Source organism: Pygocentrus nattereri, chromosome 30 (genome assembly GCF_015220715.1).
Source record: "Pygocentrus nattereri isolate fPygNat1 chromosome 30, fPygNat1.pri, whole genome shotgun sequence".
NCBI classification, from domain to species: domain Eukaryota; kingdom Metazoa; phylum Chordata; class Actinopteri; order Characiformes; family Serrasalmidae; genus Pygocentrus; species Pygocentrus nattereri.
The window spans coordinates 12,785,332-12,806,531 of NC_051240.1; the positions used below are offsets into that span (position 1 = coordinate 12,785,332).

The 21,200-nt window shown below is 38.5% G+C and overlaps 1 protein-coding gene across 4 annotated transcripts in view; it reads left to right on the top strand.

Annotated features, from left to right (window-relative positions):
* Positions 1-21,200, top strand: part of kcnh7 (potassium channel, voltage gated eag related subfamily H, member 7) — a 60,532-nt gene that overhangs the window by 7,459 nt on the left and 31,873 nt on the right. For all 4 annotated transcript variants that reach the window (XM_017703698.2, XM_017703700.2, XM_017703701.2 and 1 more), the window contains exon 3: positions 15,715-15,870. In XM_017703698.2, coding sequence (XP_017559187.1) covers positions 15,715-15,870 — 156 coding nt within the window. The remainder of the gene's footprint in view (positions 1-15,714; positions 15,871-21,200) is intronic.

The following is a 21,200-nucleotide window of genomic DNA, read 5'->3' on the forward strand; positions in this document are numbered from 1 at the left end:
TCAGCACTTTAACAAACTTCAAAGTTAATGTTTGTGCGTGAGAGAGTACAATGGAGAACCTTATTACGTCTTACCTAGACAAGCCAACATCCGACTCAATAATTCATTATTTGTGATCTCACTTTCTCTTTAGTCATCTTGTGCCAAACACACACAGATAGAGCCTTTTCAGACTTTGTGATACTACTTCACTTTTGCTTATTTTCGGTTCATTCAGTTTCACTACTTTCCTTTGTTTTGTCCATCGCTCTGTGAGGTATGAGCTGTATAGTGTATCAGTTACAGCTACTCAGTGATTAAAAAAAAACTCAAAACTTAAAATCAACTTAAATGTATAAGTCAATACTTTTTTTAGAGTTCTCAACTTTAGTGTAGACCTTTAGACCTTATTCTAGCTCACATGTTCTTAGTACTGGATCTCAATTACAATTTAAGCTTCTCAGTTAGTTTTAATTAGCCAAAATTTCTGAAATAACACCGAGATAAAAGTTTGACGTAAAATGTATCATTAAATTGTTAATGTTTTAAAATATACTGATCACTCTCCAGCCCATACAGTCCAAGCTGCAAAACCAGTCCACTTTAAATTAGTTGTTTGTGTGATTTCATGGAAAACTGTCCATTTACATTTACCTGCCTATTCAGTCTACAGCAGTTTAACCCTGCCCATTCACACAGACGTTATAAGGATTTCCTCAGCTCACACAGCTGTTTGAATCACAACACAGGGCAGCCATTTACATATATTAGATTTGGAAAATGGTGATGTAAAAAAGAATCATAGCTGTTTTTGGTACATAAAGTCACCAAGAAGAACAAATTACAAGACAGGTGTAGCATACTGTATTGTTGCTGTCGTATCAAAACCTTGTATCTCCAAAATGATAACTTTACAGGAGAAGGTAAAAACATACTTTTCTTTTGATGGAACCAGACTTTTTTCCAAGTAATGTTGGGCCATTTCTTTTGGTCTATTTATCTTGAAATTTACAAATACAAGGGACAGTAGGTGTTTTCAAATAATGTAAAAAAGAGAAAAAACACAAAAATGGAGATACAAGTTTTTGGTCTGACAACAGAGATATGTACAGGTTAAGTTCAGCTCAGCGAACGTCTCTATTGAGCTGATCATTTTTAGTCAGTTTCCTCCTCCCCCTGATTCAGTCATTACTGCTGTAGTCATTCACACCCATAGGCTTGGACCCCAGTATTGCAAAATGTTTTGTGGCATCTGCCGTAGACTTGCCTGCTGTGGAGAACTACGGTAGAGTGGCCATGCAAAGTGTCTCTTGGGTTGCACCACACTCTCAGTGTAAGAAGAGACGTTTGTTTTTCTTGATGTTGGTGTTATTATTAGTGCAGTAGTTGGTTTATTTGTAGTGAATTGTGTCTGAGATGGATAGGATATGTGTATGTGTGTTTGTCTACCCTCCACATGTGCCTTGTGCTCCTGTGTTACCCTCCCCCTGTAGTAACACCGGGCTGGGCATTTTGCTGCCTCTGTTGAAGGGCCTCTTTGAAAAAAAGAGCATTTGCCTGTGTGCATTGTTGTCCACATCTTCTTCTGCACCAACATAATTTTATGTCCAAGAACAATAGAAAGGTTCCTCGAACTCAGACAAACAGCATTGTCTGTGCTTAGACAGAGAACAGTTTCTTGTACTGAAAAAAATACTCAGGCCTCTTTCACGCCTTGGATTAACCTGCGTCTTGGGGGATCTATCAGAAGTGGACAGTGCTAAGTGCAGGCATGATGGGGTCCATTGTATCTTGGAGATGCCTTGTAATCTGATCACTCAGATCACCTTCAGATGTGGTCAGTGTGCATTATCACAGCAAGGATGGAAGCAGCTGCTTCTTTCTCTGTCTTTTCTCTTGTTTGTTAACAGGTTACATTAGCAATCCATGGGGTCTAAATGTTTGTGACAGGCCTTACATGTACATGAACAAGGACCCGTGGGACATTTTTGTCTGACAACAGATGCAGCATAGGCTGGCATAGTAAATGCACACTGTACCCTTCATCTAGCTTTGAAATTTGATCGTAAGTGGTCACTGGAGATGCATTCGAGACCTGTGAAAATGCAAGGTGAACGGCTATCTGTCTTACTGTCCATTTGTGATAAGATCTCTTGAGAAATGTACGAACAGGGCCTCGGAGAGTAAAGTGTTTGAAATTAGTTTTTGTTATTAAACATTTGATGTTTTTGCTTTCTTACAGTACTGTGCAAAAGTAAGAGATCCTTCTTTTATTTTCCTGTCAATACAGGCATTGTGTACAATGGTTAAATTCTGCACCAGGAAAGAAGTAGAAAACGTATATTTAACAGAAAATAACACAGAAGCCTCAACAGCTAAATATGGTTGAAATTTTTTTATGTCTATCTTTATTAAAGCTTGAGTTTTTCAAAGAAATCTGCAGTGATGTTTTTTCCACTCCTCCAAAATTCAGTTTTAGAAATGAGTTGCATTTTCTGCTTATTATGATCCAAGTAATGCCAAATACATTCAGTGATGTAGAGATCTGGAACCCCCATAAGACATCTTTATGGTGCAAGCACCCCCACATATCTGTTAAAGAACAGATTTTAGTTTATAGGTGGGACATGGCTGATATTTCGATTAAAACAGCTATTAATGACAGCAGTATTGTGCTCAAGGATGGACCAGAGAAAACAGTAAATATATGAACCACTGTTTCCATCATAAAAAAGCATGTCACTATGACATCAACAAAGTGACTGATAATTTGTTTTTGTACAATTGCCAAAGTACCAGCAAGCGAATGGAAAAGCTGAAGGAAGGTGAAGAGTGTGTGTAAAATGTGCTAATGTACCATAATCCAATAAGAGCTAATCAGGTCCAGAGCAAAACACTGGCCTGGAGATCCATCTCTGGACATGTGGGCTGTGCCACCACCCATAAGAGAGTGCAGAGAGAGAGAGAGAGAGAGAGAGAGAGAGAGATAGGGAAAGAGAGAGAGAGCATGCATGTGTTAACTGGTGAGTCAGAAAGGAATGTATTTATAGCTTGTGTGCTGCTCTTGGCAGGTGTAAAGTTGAAAGAAGCTCTGTAGCACACAACTCCTTTCTCCTGTTCCCAGACACATGCTGCATACAGAAACTGTTAATACAGCAATAACACAGCAAATATCTGCCCGAGCACACACTCACATTAATGAAGCTATTTCAGCCTTTATTGGGCTTTAGTAGAGCCTGGTTATGATCAGCCTCTATGCCTCCATGCCTGTTTTCCTAGACCGCATCCATCACTGTCAAAGGGAATTCCCAACCCGTTTTTTCTCCTAAACCACCTATCGGCACTTCTTTGACTGACATGTCAGTTAGGGTTTTCTTTTTCTCTTTCTCGTAGAACACACCTATTCACTTGCGATTTTTAACATTTTATCAGGCTTTGCACTGAGGTGGTTGATATGACAACAAGATATCTTTATCACTAGGGATTTAAATGATTAACTGGTTAAATGTTAAACCATCAAATAAACATTTGTTTGACCAACACTATTGGTTAAAAATTCATTAATGTAATTTTATTTAATTGCATGAGGATGCAAGAGACAATTGTTTTTGCTAGAAAGGCCTACTTAAAAAATCAACAGCACAGAAAAAAACGGTGCCATTTGTGACCACATTTCGAGAGGACGATAGCATAACTACAGTTATGTACCATGCAGGAAGCAAGCATCCACAAGTGATAGGACAACTATTTCACCCATGTTCTCTGAGTGAAAGTGTGATGCACAGCAGTGTGAAGAAACCATAGATGTGTGAGCAGAATTATAGAGAAGGACATGATGGACAGCGATGACTTTCGAAAGCTACTGAGGTACACCGAGTACAAAGCTCACCTGGTCATGCTATTTATGTTCATTTTAATAAGTATTGTGAAAAGGAATGGCTATATTACAAAGTGGTAAATGCTTTGTTTTGAAAAAGCAAAAAAAAACATTGAGATAAAACATCAAATAATGTGCCGTTATATTTTTCAATTTTAATGCAAAGGTTTTGCTAATTTTCAAGTCACTGATATTAGCCTTAATTTTAATTTAACTTGGCAACCATACCCCTTTTCTGATTTGGGGTTGTATATAGTCTTTAATGGCATTTTTTTAAATGTGGCTTAGAGCAGCTTCTAAATCCCAGCTATGGAGGAACTCCTGCACACAGTGACAAATTATTGATACAGTGATTGCTGTATCCATATTTTTGAATTTACTTATACCCAGTCAAAGTATGTGGGACTGAAACAGACACTAATAGTTAGAGTTTATTGTTTATTTATTATTATTTGTATAAACAGGTACAGAAAAAGGCTCTGGTCTGGTTTCACTCTGGCCCCTTCAGTGCATCATGCGTTAAGGAGAAACAGCACAGAGTGAAGTTTATGCATTAGTTGTGTGCTGTTGTGTGTGTGCATGATGTGAGTATACTTTATTTACTGTATTCGTGCAAGTGTTACTAGGTTTTGGGTCTGTAGAGCCACTTCATGTTGTAGTGCTGTTAAACACTAAACAGATGATGTTACTGTGTAACGTGTATATTATATGTGGCGTGTGTTCATTAACATTTTGTTGTTCATTGATGGTTTTTCAGACACAGATTCTCTCACACACTATACTTACACATATGCCAAATCACTGATTACTGAAAATATATTATAATTTATTTTACTTACAAATAAGCAGATAACAGTCTACAGTTGATTTTAAGTGTGGCATTTGCCACATACATTTGTGGTGTATGATAGAATTCTTTCACTGGTGGAGAGAAAAAACCCTTTACAACCGTTGGCCAGATCAGTAACATGTATGTATCTGTATCAAAGTCAACAATCTGGTGAAGTGAAGACTTCAGAGTAAATAGAACAGGATTTTACCATAAGATGTAAACTATCAGTAAGCCTCAAAAACAGGAAGACCATATAGAGTCTGTTCTGGAAAAAAACATCCGATGAACAGAACAAGGACAACTTGAACCAGAATGAGAAAGACAAGAGTTTGAAGTACAGAAGGAACTGCTTGTGATCTTCTGAATACCCCCTCATCTGTCAAGCAGATTGTGGAGGTAGTTTTAACTGAATGCCTTGTATTTATTAATGATGTGACTGCAGTCAAAAGCAGTAGGTGAATTCTGAGGCGTATAAGGCTGTAATGTCTGCTTAGATTGATCCAAATACTTTCGCAGTGCAGATTGACAGTGACCCGAAGCATACTGTGAAAGGAACCCTTTCACAGGAGACTTTTTTAGGGCAAGAAAGTGGAATGTGCTGCAATGGGTAAGTCGAGTCACCTGAGCTCCATCCAATAGAACATTCATTTCACTTTCTAAAGGTATAACACCCCAAAACCAACTTCAATATGCTGTGGTAGATAGCTAAAATAGTAACGACTTCGTTGATGGACCTGACTAGTTTTTAGAACCTCCCCAGCATCATTAATGTATTCATTATTAAACTTTTACAGAAGCATTAATACAAAAAAAAATGTCATTATCTTTCTTCCCAACCATATTTATTTGTTATTGAATATTGTAGTTTTTGGATTTTAAAGTAAACTAAAAATGATGAAATGTTGTTCATCTGGTATGTTTTGTTATCATATTGTGTTGTTTCATGATAATTGTATCATGATATGTAGCATATTGTTAAGTTGCTGACTGCACCCAGTCTTGGCTACTAGTTTTATAATACATATACCAATGGAAAATTTGCAAAGAGCTCTTTTACAAGCCACTGTGAGTGAAGCTGTAGGTCTGTTTTTATATGCTAGCTTATAACCATGTATTGTTGATACACATATAACTTGTCAAAGTTGGCTAAATACTGCAACACACTTCAATCAATTAGACTTTTTTTGCTATAACTGGTTGCAACTGAAGTCACAGAGTCACACAGTGCATTTCTGATGTAGCTTGTGTGACCCACCACTAATATCAAATAAATATCTTCTCAATTTTTAAAATAAAAGGTCTATGCACTCTTTTGAAACACTCACAATGGCCTCACAACCCAAGTTGTCTTAGAGAATGGACAGCACCTGAATTACACATCGCAAGAGGTATTCCAGAGTTGTAAATAATGAATTAATTAATAATTGAATGACAGACGGAATAGGAGGTAGATGAATGCTGGAGTGAACTGACACTGCAGAGTAAAGAGAGATGTTATTCCACATGATTACGGATTGCTTGGTGAACACTGTCTAGATGAAGACTGACACTAACAGTAATACCAGGAGACAAATCGCAGAATCAGACAAACAGCCTCTCTCTTGGATGATGTATTGATTAGCTGAAACTCTACAGCAGCTTCATGGAAGTCAAAGCCCATCTCTGTGCAGTCAGATAGCATGAGAGCATCACTGAGCCGTGTGCTGCAGTAGCTCAGATAGATATCAGAGCAAGGCTGAGCAGTGTTGTAAGTGGCTGCACCACAGGTACTGTATCTTTGGCCTGTGTGGCAGGGGATTAGAGACAGATTGGAAACACACGCGCATGGCATGTGGTCAGAGCTTCATTTTCGGAAACAGCAGTCTGAAACTGCTCATTATCGTCTGTCTGACACATTGTCCATCCACGTGTGTGTGTGCGTGCGTGTGTGTGTGTGTGTGTTCGATCTCCTTGTTGTACTTGTTCTAAGCTGTCACTTAACTGGTGTCCCCAGAGGGCATTCACTTTCACTGCTTATGTGAAAGTATGTATGATACTGTACACCCAAAGACCACCTTTTCGTTTATTTGATATCCAGGCAAAATAGCCAAGTACAAGCCTCGAACACGTAGTATAATATCAAAACTGGTAGTGTTTGTAATGGTGTTCACCCAGAGGTGGATTAGCACCTAAACCTGTAGGTATGGGAGCCAACTGAGCTACTACACCACCTGAGAAATACAGTTAGGAGTGGGGCTAGCCAAAGGCTCAAGAAAGGAAGGCGTGGGAGGAATAAATAAACTTAAATCTTTTTTCCTTTACTTTTATTTCTTTTACTGTTATTCAAAATAACAAAGTTACCCTGTTGTTGTGTAATTAAAAAATATATTTATAAAGTATTGCACATATTAGTCCCATTGCAGGCCTCTACAGATGATAAAGATTATAAGGGCTATATGTCTTTATTATGCCTAAAAGTCTAAATATGTGTACATGTGAGCTATAGAAAATTTCCCTATATTCTGTGATTTCCCTAGTCAAGGTGCATTTATTATTAGTAGTAGTAGTCAGTAGCAGAGGTCTTTGTGTGTGTATGTATGTGTATATTTGAAGCTTTATGCTCTTGTATGTGTGGCTGTAGTTGCGTGTGGATTACTTCGTCTTTTGAGGTCTCCACAGACTTAATTATTGATAGTGGAAATAGAAACTAATGAAATTTCCGTCTTGACCCCAGAACCAATTGCTATATGGTATGTTTGTACTGACAAAAGACCAGACCTGCATGCATATGTATATACAACAGAATAAACCCATAAACAATTATTTGCTTTTATTCAAAATGTACTAAGCCTACTATCAGTTGACCACTTATGGGTAGAGTCTGTTTCACTGCTTCCAGCAGGTCTTTGAAATTGAATTTCTAGGAAAGCCAGCCGGAGACTCAAAATCTTATTTTTGGTTAAATGGCAGAAATACAGGCTACACTGGCTCAGTTTATTATTTTATTGGGTTGTATTCTGGTTCCCTTTGACCTACTTAAGGTCCATTCTTGACCTTGACACTGGATCTGCCTCTCACATAACAGGTCACGCCAGCACACAAACAGTGAAATTGGTTTCCTGTAACAGAGAGAACTGTTGACTTATTTTGGACATAGGGGTCTTCGCTAGTACAGATTGAGAGTTTGCTGTTCCTTAGCCCAGACAGGATTGGGAAATTGGACTGGAACAGTCCAGAATAGCGTTCCGACACTTTCTTTTCACTTCTAGGTAATTGTACATTCTATCTTCAATGGAGTTTTCTAATTTTATCTGCAGTGTGACTGGAGTGAGCCATTAACTGTGTTCACTGTCGCTGTGTTACAGAAAAATCTGGACCAAACTTTTACTGGTAAATTGAAACAAGTTTGGTCAGCTTTAATAGTGTCCTGTTCATTGTTTGCAACGTCAGGTCCAGAGGTGAGGAGGAAGTTTTCTACAATTATTTAACCTTGCTCATGAGTGGAGTTCAGCGTAGTTAAGTCTACCTAAATCCACCTATGTTTTCACAATAAGTAACAAATTTGACCTCTGCCCATGGGAGTTAGCTTGCTTGTGTCCAATGGAATCGCCAACCCACTTCAGAGTACAACTTTGGGATGCTGGGGATATGTCTTATTCAAGGATACTGTGACAGAATGCAGCAGTAGCAATCATATTCTTTCCTTCAGTGTAGCACAAAAATTTAAAGTGGTTTTTAAGTGGTGACCTTGTGTTTGTGTTTGAGAAATGCAGCACTTTCACAGCTCATTCTGCAGTTTCCATAACCTATTAAATTATTTAGTTTATGTTGTAATATATATATATATATATATATATATATATATATATATATATATATATATCAAAGTAAGGTAATCAATATTTAAATAGACATTTTTTGTTTACTACACTCCACATCCCCATAACAGATCTATTAAAGTGTTTATATAAATCATATTAGAACTACACAGAATTTCTGGGCCTGCATTATTTTGATTAAATCATAGATGCTGAAATACTCTGTTGTGGACTATATAATGCATCTGAATAATCGATTTAAGCACTCAGCAGAAACATGCTGCTTTGATAATTAGGCTTTTATTTTGGTGCTAAAACTATTATAAGTGTATGATGCTTATATTTCAGATTCAGCAGGCTATTTAATGCACTTATACCAACAGCAGCGCAGCATGAAATTTAAGTATTTAAAGTAATTATTCAGCCTCACAGAGCTAAGCTCTTAAGCTTCTCTTCTCTTCTCTACATACACACACAAACACACACTATCACACACACCGTCACCCACTAACACACCTATGCAAGTGCACACACACACACACACGCACACACACACACACTTAAACACTTACATGCACCACCTGGGATTCCCTGGACTTTTTACGAACGGTCTTTCAGCTCAAATAACAAAGCTAACCAGTTCAGCTGTGGAATTGAAGTCAACAGTCTGTTGGTCCATAAGCATCCGGCTCTAAAACAGATATTAGTCTGATGATTAATCTCCCCGGCTGTAGCAGTTGCTTAAATCCTGGTCCAGTCTAGCTGAGGAAAACCACAGGCCCTGAGAATGCCAGAGTTGGCTTACTTTAAATAAGGACAGGAGGGTGCTAGCATGGGGCAGAGTGATGACTGGGAAAATAGAGGAAAAGAGCAGATGGAAAGATCGAGTGACAGAGAGCGGGACAATGAACTGTGCAAGGAATAATAGTCAAGGGGGAAAGCAGGGTTTTTTTAAAGAGGAAAGAGCAGGGAACAACACATTTGTGTTTTGCTAAATTTAAAAATATTTGATCAAGTTTAATTATTTTTATACAAACAATCTCTGGTAAAAAGCTTTAGAGTACCTGGGGTGTGTGATTAATTTAGCTGAAAGTGTCATGTGCACAAATAGTACTACGTACTCTGGGGCTGAAAGATTAATCGTTTCTATATTGAAATCGCAATTAAAGGCAGCGCAATTTTCAAAGTGCAAGAGCTGCAAGTTTCTTTAATTATAGCCTACACTCTTAAAATATCGTTATTCAAGATTCTTAAGAAGATGGTCCTTTAGTAAAGACATGGCTTGTTATTCATTTCATAATGACCTCCATCCATCCATTTTCTAAGCCCCTTCTCCGTCAGGGTCGCGGTGGGGGGGTGCTGGAGCCTATCCCAGCAGTCTTTGGGCGGAAGGCAGGATACATCCTGGATGGGTCGCCAGTCCATCACAGGGCAGACAGACAGACACAGACAGTCACTCACACACTCACACCTAGGGGCAATTTAGCATGTCCAATTGGCCTGACTGCATGTCTTTGGACTGTGGAAGGAAACCGGAGAACCCGGAGGAAACCCACGCAGACACGGGGAGAACATGCAAACTCCACACAGAGAGGACCCTGCTCATAATGACCTTTTACAGATTAAATTTACACCGTTTTTCACAGCAGATTTAAGAGATGCTGTTTTTTATTTGACTTTTATGACCTGAACTGAAGGCCTAACTCTACTGGTAATGGTTAACCTGTGATTTTAGATGAATCAGTTTCCTGAAACTGCTGTACATTTATATGAGGGGTAAATGGATTCACTCACTATTTATTTGGAGCAGTTTAGTTGTAACCCTGCCATGTGGAGACTGCACCTTTTTTACCTTAAAGTAAAAATAAGCACATTTTAGTTTATTCCCTTTAGCTGTTTTTTGTATGTTTCATTTACATAATTTCTTAATATAAATACATAATTATTCATAGTTAGTTATGACATGTTTGTGGTATTGTTGCTGAAAACTGTAACTTTTAAGGAATAAAGTTAAATAGATCTTATTGAGCTTTAGATACCAAACATCAGTTACACTTCTGAATGATAATTTCATTTGAGCGCCCTCACAGAGCACACTCTTGTGAGTATGCCTCAAAATGTACAGTATCACCAGAAGAAAATTCTGACTTCCACTAATCCACTGTCTTAGTCAAAGAGAGATTTCCATGCTAGATGAGGAAACCTCTGTGTCTACTGTTTCTTTTTGATCTTTGTGTTTCTGAAAAAGCCCGGTGGATGGTGTTTCCTGCAGGATGTATGGTGGTATATGTGACTAGTGACAGTGATGTAGTGGTGGGCCTGATACTGCTTACCCTGGCATATACCTGCCCTCCTCACCACATTCATCATCCACAAGAAGAGAAAGATGAGCTAAATTAGTGTGCTCCTGTATATATCATATTTGTTTTTCGCACTCCACGCAAAGCACTCTGCGCTCTATTGTTTGTGTACTCCTGCTGCAGGCACTGCTGCAGTTTATTCTGGTCACTAATAGTGCTGATGTAAAAGATCACATGTGTTACGTTTGTCAAAATCTGCTTATTTTTAAATGTAGCTGTAATTAACCTGCTTGTGATAGAACAATTTATTTTTTTTGTTATTAATTACATACATATTCAATAATGCATGTGCTCATTTTTGGCCTGAATAAAATTCTCAAAATTTATTATATGTAATTTAATTTGAAAAAAGCTACTGCCACGTTGTGCTTGTTTTTTTTGTTTGTTTGTTTGTTTTTTTATCATTGAATAACATCGAGTCTGACGTCTGCTCATGTTAGTAAATACCAGGTATATCGGTAACGTTCAGCTAACTACACTGGATAGTGCTCACAGGAAACCTGTGGATAAATTGACGAGCAGCAAACTAACAGTTGCTCTCATTAAAGCCAAAATTTCATAACTCACCAGTCCAGTGCTGTTTGTTAACATTTTCAGCACTTTTCCTACTGGTTTTATGTTAAAGAATGTTATGTGTATTAAGATTAAAAGTGTATTAATATTAAAAGTGATACACACATTGAAGAATTTGCTGATGTGTGTGAGATTATTTTTCTACCCGAGCCTCGTGCTAAACTCGGTTTTTAACGTTAGTTGCAGACTGAATACTTTTCTGCTGGTCCAGCCGGGGGGCTGGCATGGTGGCAATGGGTAACGCTGTCGCCTCATAGCAAGAAGAGCCTGGTTTCGTTCCCGGCCGGGCGACCAGGGTCCTTTCTGTGTGGAGTTTGTTTCTCCTCTCACAGTCCAAAGGCCAGTTGGACACACTACATTGCCCCTAGGTGTGAATGTGTGTGAGAATGTATGAATGTCTGTTTGTGTGAATGTCTGTCTGCCCTGCGATGGACGGGCAACCTGTCCAGAGTGTTTCCTGTCTTCCACTCAACGATTGCTGGGGTAGGCTCCAGCACCCCCTCTCACCCAGAAGGGTAAGTGGCTTCGAAGATGTGCGTGTGTGGTCCTGACAGCTAATTAGAATGATCAGTTATTAAAGAAATAAAAGTTACTGAGAGCAGTCGGTGCAACCTACATTAATCTATGCCTGAGGATTATAACAAAACAAATTTGGTGAAAATTGGTTGAGTAATAAGGATGTTGTGGCCGCTTTAGTCCTGACACTCATCATCTCTCAATACAAGTGGCTTTGTTCACAAGTGGATCTTGACCACTCCAACATGACGGACACGCAGATGTATCACCTCAGATAGAGATCAACAGACAACGTGGCATCTAAGTGTGTATATCTGTGCATCTTCACTTGGCTCTTGTATTCTGGTTGCTTCTGTCCCCAACACTGAGCCCTCTTAAGGTGAGGGTAGAGCTGCAAACCTTAGCAGTCCAAGCCTGTACCGAGGTGCTCAGATGTGGTCAAAAGGGAAGTCATTGACAACGGCCCATAGAAGGCAAAATGAGTTTTGAAGCTCTGACACTATGAAATAGTGTCACTGGGCTGCATACAGAATATAATCATATTTGTGATGAAAAATAGAAACCCCTTCATCTGCACAAACTGTATCTTGAAAACATGCTGCTGTGTTTTGCAGGTGTTTCTATGTGCGCGTATGTCTATGTTCGTTAGATGATGGTTGCTTTTGGGCTCATCATTGGTTCGTGTGTGTGTGTGTGTGTGTGTGTGTGTGTGTGTGTGTGTGTGTGTGTGCACCTGCCAAAAATAGCTCAGGTTGACAGCCAAGCTCACAGCGCATTGGACAAAAGAGAACAATCTGTGCTATATATAAACCACACGCCTAAATCAGCTCTCACACACTCACACATGCACACATATTCTCTCCTGCCTGTTCCTGCAACATTTATACGTGTTCATTTGAGCAGAGCAGCTCACAGTACAGGATCTTATTCTCCTCTCGGGGACGCTGCCCTGTGGACTTGTCTACCATTGATCTGGTGATTCAGTTAAAAGGACCTAAACACAAAATCCAGTCGCACACACTGAAAGCTGAATCACGAGGGCAGAAATTGTCACGCTGAGCAATGACGATGCTGGGTAATCAAGATAGGAAATGTTACTCTATAAGCTTCATCCACTGAAGTGCTGTTGACTCAGTCACTTGGCTTACAGCAAGAGGGTCGTTAATGAATGTGTGGACACTCTGTGTATTATGCAGGGGGCATCTAGTGTGACACATAGTGAGCATTTTCACTCTAACTGTGAACACTTCTTGTCCCTTGTTTAGCTGATGTTTATAAGTGTTTTGTTTGATTGTTCCAACAAAAGGAACATTACTTAGCTGTGAGGATCTGAATATCTTCAGGCAGTCTTGCCGGAGACTTCTTAGTATCCAGTGGCTCGTCTCACCTTAAAACTATTAAAGTCTGTTTGATTTTTACACAAATATTTTGTGGCTTATCAAAAGTATTAGCTTCTCTTTTATACTGATATGACCCTGTTCTACCATAGATGCAGAGAAGAAGATGAAAGAAATGGAGATCTACTGCTGAATAGGCCTATCACAGTTATTACATATGCGTTTGATCAAAGGTTCTTCACATTTACATTACAACAGACATAACTTTAGCATTTTTATTCATTAGATTGAGGCAAATGCATAGACATAGTTTTGCTTTAAAAAAGGTTGGAGACAAAGGTGAAGCTGGGAAAAATGGTTGGGCCCCTTTGATTTACTGTTGCTACATCTGACAAATACAAATTAGAATGAACTACTGTGTTTCCAATTGCAAAAGTTGTCAGTTTATCTGGTCAGATACTTAATAATTGGCCGATTAATACATCAAAATCACAGTCAGAAAGAGAGAAGCATTTCATCAAATAGCAATCCAGGAGTATGACATGGAAATAAAGAGCAGTATGGAGGTTTTATATATTTTAAGGAAGATGTTAAGTGTGTTGGGTCTTGTTAAACACTTCCAGTTTTCTGCTAAACTAACTTGCAAACTCACTCAAATTTACTAGAATCTTTTGTTCTTGAAGTCAATTTGACCCCAGCAAACCTGATAACAATTTGAACATGATTAAAATTATTACCTTGGTTTGCGTGTCGTTTATTTAGAAGTTAACATTAAATGGGGTCAAATTGATCCCAAGTGACACAGCTTGCTAGCTAATAGCTCTTATGAAGTCAATAAGATGGTTATTAATGTTGTTTTTAACTGTAAAACTGTAACTAAGAATGTATCATATTTTATGCAAAATAGTCACATTTGCTTTAATATCATATTATAATGTAGCATCTCACCTCCGGTGAAAAACAACAAAAGGACATGCAGCATTTCGCTCCTGTCTCCATTATCTCAGCACGCACAACTATTCTTTTTATGGCCAGTGTACTTATGTAGCCTCCAAACATTGTTAGGAATTATCTTAGTGACCGTTTTAAAAAGTTTTCTGTTATTATATGAAAGATTTTAAACAGACTATTGGGGACAAAACAGGGAGTTTCAAAATGTGAGGGGGAAGTATTCCCAGCATCTCCAGCATAAATTATGCATATGCGCAAATGTATCAAATAAATAAAAGAAAGCACAAAAAAAAACATTTATTGAAACACGTAATGGTTCTTGCAAAAGCTTATTTACTTATTTATTGAAGCTCAAGCTGTTGTCTTATGGAAGTTTCTAAGTATTGACGGCTAAGAAGAACAATAGCTAATCAGCCAGTTTGGCCATTTTGTACAATTTAATTGTTTAATCACATTAAATGGCAGTTACTTGTCACATAAAATGTAATAATTGTCACAGGATAAAAGACAGAGGTAAAGGTAGAGAGAAAGAAAATGTCCTCCTGTTATTTTGACAGGGAGATTGTTGACATTGTTGGCTGATGCTGAATGATAATGATGAATGAATGATCTTATATGTTATTGTAAGTCTTTTTGTATTATTTTTATGTTGGAGATGAAGATGAAGCCAGAGCCAACTTAAATTCAGCGCAAAAACTTGCAGAAGCCACAAAACATGGAACGTTTTTCTCAAGGGCTGACTTGCCCTTTAGTTGCCATGGTTACTCTTCTGTCAATGTCTCCAGAGAGAAGCAAGAGCTGTCAAACGCAATAAGCCTTAGACACACACATCCATGAACCAATGCATGTATACACACGTTTGCTTCACAGATCTTTAAATCAGTGGTCAAAAACTACTAAATATATGTCACATTAAAAAAAAATGCATATAATGGAGATAACAAGTAGTAATTTAAAGGAGCGCTCCATGAAAAATATATCATTTATCATGTGATTCCTCCCAGTGAAATCAATTTGGACCACTTCACAGCAAAAATCACATATTAAATAATGGATTTTCAGTGAAATCATTTCATTTTACAGCTTACAAGCTGTACTGAATTCTGTGTGATTATTTCTAGTATTACTGTTTGTAGTGTAGTTAAATTTTTCTGCTAATATTTATTATCCTTCATCGATTTTATCTGATACCAAGTAAAGAGTTGTAAAATGAACAGTGTAAAATAAATCTTTCTTCTTAACTGGCCTAACAGCATTGCTTTAGCACTATCGGTCACCATTTAAGGCTTCTATAACAAACTAGACTAACTGTAGCTGCTGTTTTTGTTTTAACTAATGATAAAGATTCACCCTCGGGGCTCCCAAGAACACTGTACATAAAAGGTCATGTTAAGTATCGAGTTAAATTCGGAATGTTTGTAAATTATTTAAAGAAATGTACAATGTTACAAATCTGAGATGCTGATGAGATAGTGGATGTGTGTCCCTGCAGGTTCTGATTTCCTGTGTAACACCCACATCATCCCAGTGAAGAACGAGGAGGGTGTGGTCATAATGTTCATACTGAGCTTCGACTACATTCTGGAGGAGGGCAGCATGGACTCACTAGAGCACCTCAACCACACGTCACCGTCCAAACCCCACCACAGTGAGATCTTCTCTTCTTTTCTCTTCTCTTCTCCTCTCCTATTCTCTACTTTCATATTCTGTTTTCTATTATCTGCTTTTCTTTCCCATGTTCTCTTGTTTTCTCTTCTCTCCTCTTCTCTCTTACATACTCTGCTCTTCTCTTTTCTCCTATTCTCTATTTTCCTCTTCTCTTCTTTTACCTCCTCTTCTCGCAAAGTCATTGCACAATATTACATATAGGAAGGAGACACTTTTAATCTTGCTTCAGCCCCCTCCTGCGTTTTTCTGCCCTTCCCTCCTCCTTCCAAGTTATTAAGATTTCCAGAAAGTGCTTGTTTTAATTGCGGCCTGGAGAGAGGGGTGGGTGCTTACAGGAGGAGGAGATGGAAAGGGGGGGAAAGAGAAGAGAAGAGCAGAGCAGAGGCAGCAGCAAGGAGTGGCAGGTAGAGAGAGAGATGGAGAGAAATAAACAGATGGAAAGGAGGAGAGAGAAAGAAAGAAATGTGGCATTATTTGCTCTAGTTGCTACAACTCCATTCTGACCTCAGTTCACCAGCATGCACTGTCTGGCTTACTCAGCCATTCAGGAGGGGAAGTGGGGGGAAAGATTCTACTTGACACAGTGCGACAGTTATTAGGGTCCTTGGGGCCAGATACTGTGCAACACTTCATTTAGGTGTCTTATCTAAAATAACTGAGCTCCCTCAGACTCAACCATGTGGCACAAACAGACTGTGCATAATTCAGTGTGTGTGTACAGTAGTCTGACTCTTCATTAGAAAGTCATATTTCACAGATATGAAATCCAATTAATAGTCCATGCAAATATGTCTGCTGGTATCATAGCAACAGAGAGTGTTTTGAAATTGTGTGTGTGTGTGTGTGTGTGTGTGTGTGTGTGTGTGTGTGTGTGTGTGTGTGTGTGTGTGTGTGTGTTCAGCAAGAGCCATTATATAGCAAATAGTTTCCATTGCCAAAATAGTGATTGTGATAGAAATGTAGTATTCAGCAGTGGAGAAATGCATCCATCAGGGACTGAGACAGATTTGTCCTTTTTTCACTCACACTCTCTCTCTCATTCTGTCTCTCACTCTCTATTGCTCTCTCTTCCAAGCCTCAGGCTAGAGACCATAGGCAAAGCCGAGGCTGAAGCTTTGAACTAGAAACATTCAAAGATCATTCTTAGATAGCAGAATTTAAACATCTACACTTCAGTTCCCTATTGGGATTTCAAACACTGTCCGTGATGCCTTGCTCTGCATTCTGATGAAAAAATTAAAGGAAGATCCCCCAAAAACAGAAGCATGTCCAGTGGGAGATAGAGGGTTTGTTTTTGATCGAGTCAGGGTATAAATAGCCCAGTTTGGCCAATGATTTAATTAATGCTGGCGTGGAGCTTAAGCACCAGGGGGACAGAGCAGTGATGAGAGAGAATAAGAGACAGAGAGAGATGGAAGGAGAAAGAGAGAGAGACAGAGATCAGAGCATGAAAGGAAGCAGAAATGCTTCTGAAGTCTAAAATAAGAATGTGTGGCTTTTAGGAACAGATTTAAATACCACTTTCAAGACATGCCTTTTGTTCTCAGTAGTATTTCAAATCAAAAATTCAAATCAAATTTATTTATATAGCGCTTTTTACAACTGATGTTGTCACAAAGCAGCTTTACAAAAATGGGAATCACAGCACAGAGAATCAGACAAAACACTGAACATAATATACAGAATATACAGAACCCCCGTGAGCGCTGAGGCAAGGAAAAACTCCCTCAGAGCTGGAGGAGGAAGAAACCTCGGGAGGACCAAGACTCACATCTAAAGGGGGGACCATCCTACCACTGGTCAGACAACTTATAAGTTAAACATTGAAAAGTCAATTTTACATCCACGCAGTTCTAATATATTCAGGTGTGTATAATCAACAGTGGAAACAATTAGAGTTCATATAGATTTGGATGTGATCTGTAGTGGAGAAGCTGCGTTCCAGAAACTTCCATCAGTCTGGTCAATCAGGGGGACAGGGGGACTTGAGGGTGGGACATCCATCAGTATTGGGCCGGACCGGTGGACAGTCAGTAACTCGGAGGAAGGAAAGATTTAGGAATTAGTTTAGACTGTATTTATGAAGAACAGAAAATGTAAAAAATTATCAGAGTGTGACTAATGACTCCGGCAGGTCTGAATATGACAGCCTAACTAAAGGGAGAGAGCCAGAAGGTAACATAGACACGGAGGCTCCCTGAGACACTGGCATTCACCCACTCCACCGTCCACAAACCTGAGTGACTGCATGTAGTGAGTGACAGCAGCACCAGCATCTCAGTTTACCCACAATTCACTATGTCCATGAACCCCTGGATCTGCAGCCTTATCTAAAGGGAATTAACATTAACTACCAAAAGCTAAACTAAACAAGTAAGTTTTTAGTCTAGACTTAAAGATTGAGACTGTGTCTGAGTCCCGAACATTATCGGGGAGATTATTCCAGAGTTGGGGCGCTTTATAAGAGAAAGCTCTTCCTCCTGCAGAGCTTCTCTGAATTTTGGGAACTACTAGGAAGCCAGCACCCTGTGATCTAAGTAATCGTGGTGGTTCATAATAGGAGATAAGGTCTCTCAGATACTCAGGAGCGAGCCCATGTAGGGCTTTATACGTTAACAGGAGAATTTTATAGTCTATGCGGAATTTGACTGGAAGCCAGTGAAGAGCTGATAGGACTGGACTAATATGGTCAAATTTTCTAGTTTTAGTAAGGACCCTGGCTGCAGCATTTTGAACTAGCTGAAGTTTATTTAAGTTACTGCTAGAACATCCTGACAGTAGCGCATTACAGTAGTCTAGCCTTGACGTAATGAAGGCATGTACTAATTTTTCTGCGTCATGTAAGGATAAAGCATTTCTTAGCTTGGCGATGTTACGGAGATGTAGAAAAGCTGTTTTAGTAACATTAGATATGTGTTTATCAAATGCTAGATCTGAATCTATGATAACGCCAAGATTTTTAGCTGTTGAACCAGGTGTGACTGAGAAGTCGGCCAGATTCAACATTAGGTGTGATAATTTATTTCTAGCAGCTTTAGGGCCTAATAGAAGAACTTCTGTTTTATCACTATTTAATAGAAGAAAGTTGTGTGACATCCATGATTTCACATCTTTTACGCAATCCTCCATTTTCTTTATTCTCTGTTTGTCATCAGGTTTGGCTGATATGAAGAGCTGCGTGTCGTCTGCATAACAATGAAAATTAACATTATGTTTTCTAATAACTTTGCCCAGGGGGAGCATGTATAACGTAAATAATAACGGTCCTAAGATAGAGCCTTGTGGAACTCCATATCTAACCTTTGTATAATTGGAGGGTATATTATTTACCCTCACAAACTGAAAACGATCGGTCAAGTATGATTTGAACCACGATAAGGCAGTTCCAGTTATACCGACCATTTTCTCTAATCTTTCTAGGAGGATATTATGATCTATTGTATCAAAAGCTGCGCTCAGATCAAGAAGTACCAGTAAAGAAACGCAGCCTTGGTCAGCGGCAAGAAGCAGATCATTTGTTATCTTAACTAGAGCTGTCTCAGTGCTATGATGAGGCCTAAATCCAGATTGGAATTTTTCATAGATCTGGTTTCTTTGCAGATAAGAGCCAAGTTGTTGGGCCACGGCCTTTTCTAAAATCTTAGAAATAAATGGTAAATTTGAAATAGGTCTATAGTTAGATAGTACACTAGGATCAAGATTTGGTTTCTTGGTCAAAGGTTTAATTACTGCTAGTTTAAAGGCTTTGGGAACATACCCCAGGTTTAATGATGAGTTTACTATTGTTAATAGTGGTTTAATTATGTCTGGTAATACCTGTTTTAATAGTTTTGTGGGAACTGCATCAAGTGTACAGGTTGTGCAGTTTGATGAGGAGATAATTTTCTCCAGTTCTAAATGATGTAGTGGGTTAAAAACTTCCAACCTGACTTCGGTAGCTGGATTTTGTTCTATATCAGCCACACCAGATGACAGACAAGATGTGCTATTTATCTGTTGAACTTTGTCCCGAATATTTTCGATTTTATTATCAAAATAGTCCATAAAAGCATTGCTAGTGTGGATTGCTGGAATCTGAGGATCAGTACCTGCCTGATTTTTAGTCAGTTTAGAAATAACACTAAAGAGAACTCTAGGGTTGTTTTTATTAATCTCGATCTGAGAGGCCAGATACTCTGAGCGGGCTTTATTAATTTCTCTTCTATATTCAACAATACTGTCTTTCCAAGCAGAGTGGAATACTTCCAGTTTGGTTGATCGCCATTTTCGCTCAAAATTTCGTACTAATTGCTTTAAAGTACGAGTTTGGTCGTTATACCACAGCGCAAGTTTTTTCTGTCTCTCTTTTTTGTGTTTAAGTGGTGCTACACCATCTAAAGTAGACCGGAAGGTATTTTCTAAACAATCAGTTAGTTTGTCTAGTTCTGCTGGGTTACCTGGAGAGTACACTATGGTTGATAAATCAGGAAGGTTATCAGTAAATTGTTGAGCGGTAAAGGGCGTTATTGAACGTTTCATAGAGTAGCTGGGGGATGTACGTATATTATGACTAAGATGAAGTTTAAAAGAAATAAGATAATGATCTGAGATTACTGAGGTTTGAGAAAGAATATCTAGGTTATCTATGCTAACACCCAGGGTCAAAACCAGATCCAGAGTATGATTACAGTAATGCGTAGGTCCTGTTACATTTTGAGCAATACCAACTGAGTCTAGAATTGATGCAAAAGCCTTTTTTAATGAGTCATCAACTTTTTCAAAATGAATGTTGAAGTCTCCTACTATAATTACTTTATCACTACAAACTGCTAAATCTGCAGCGAAATCACTAAATTCTTTTAAAAATTCTACATAGGGTCCTGGTGGTCTGTAAATATTAATTAAAGAAAATGCATTCTGTTTTGTAATTGGATTAATTATATTGATGTAAAGAAGCTCAAAAGAAGTGAAATTATCATAGTGTTTCTGATTGACAGCTAGGGAATTTCTAAAAATTATGCAGACCCCGCCTCCTCTACCGGACGATCTGGGGTTGTGTATATAATTATAGCCTGCAGGGGTGGCTTCGTTTAATGCTAAATATTCATCGGGTCTAATCCAGGTTTCAGTGAGGCACAACACATCAAATTTCTGATCAGTTATGATTTCATTCACTATTACTGCTTTTGAATTTAGAGATCTTATGTTAAGTAAACCAATCTTTAGTTTTGAAGTGCTAGTGCTACAGTCTGGATATGATTGTTTAATATACGTTAGGTTATTTAGATTTACTGTTTGAGTTTTTTGACATTTATGTTTGACTCGGGGGAC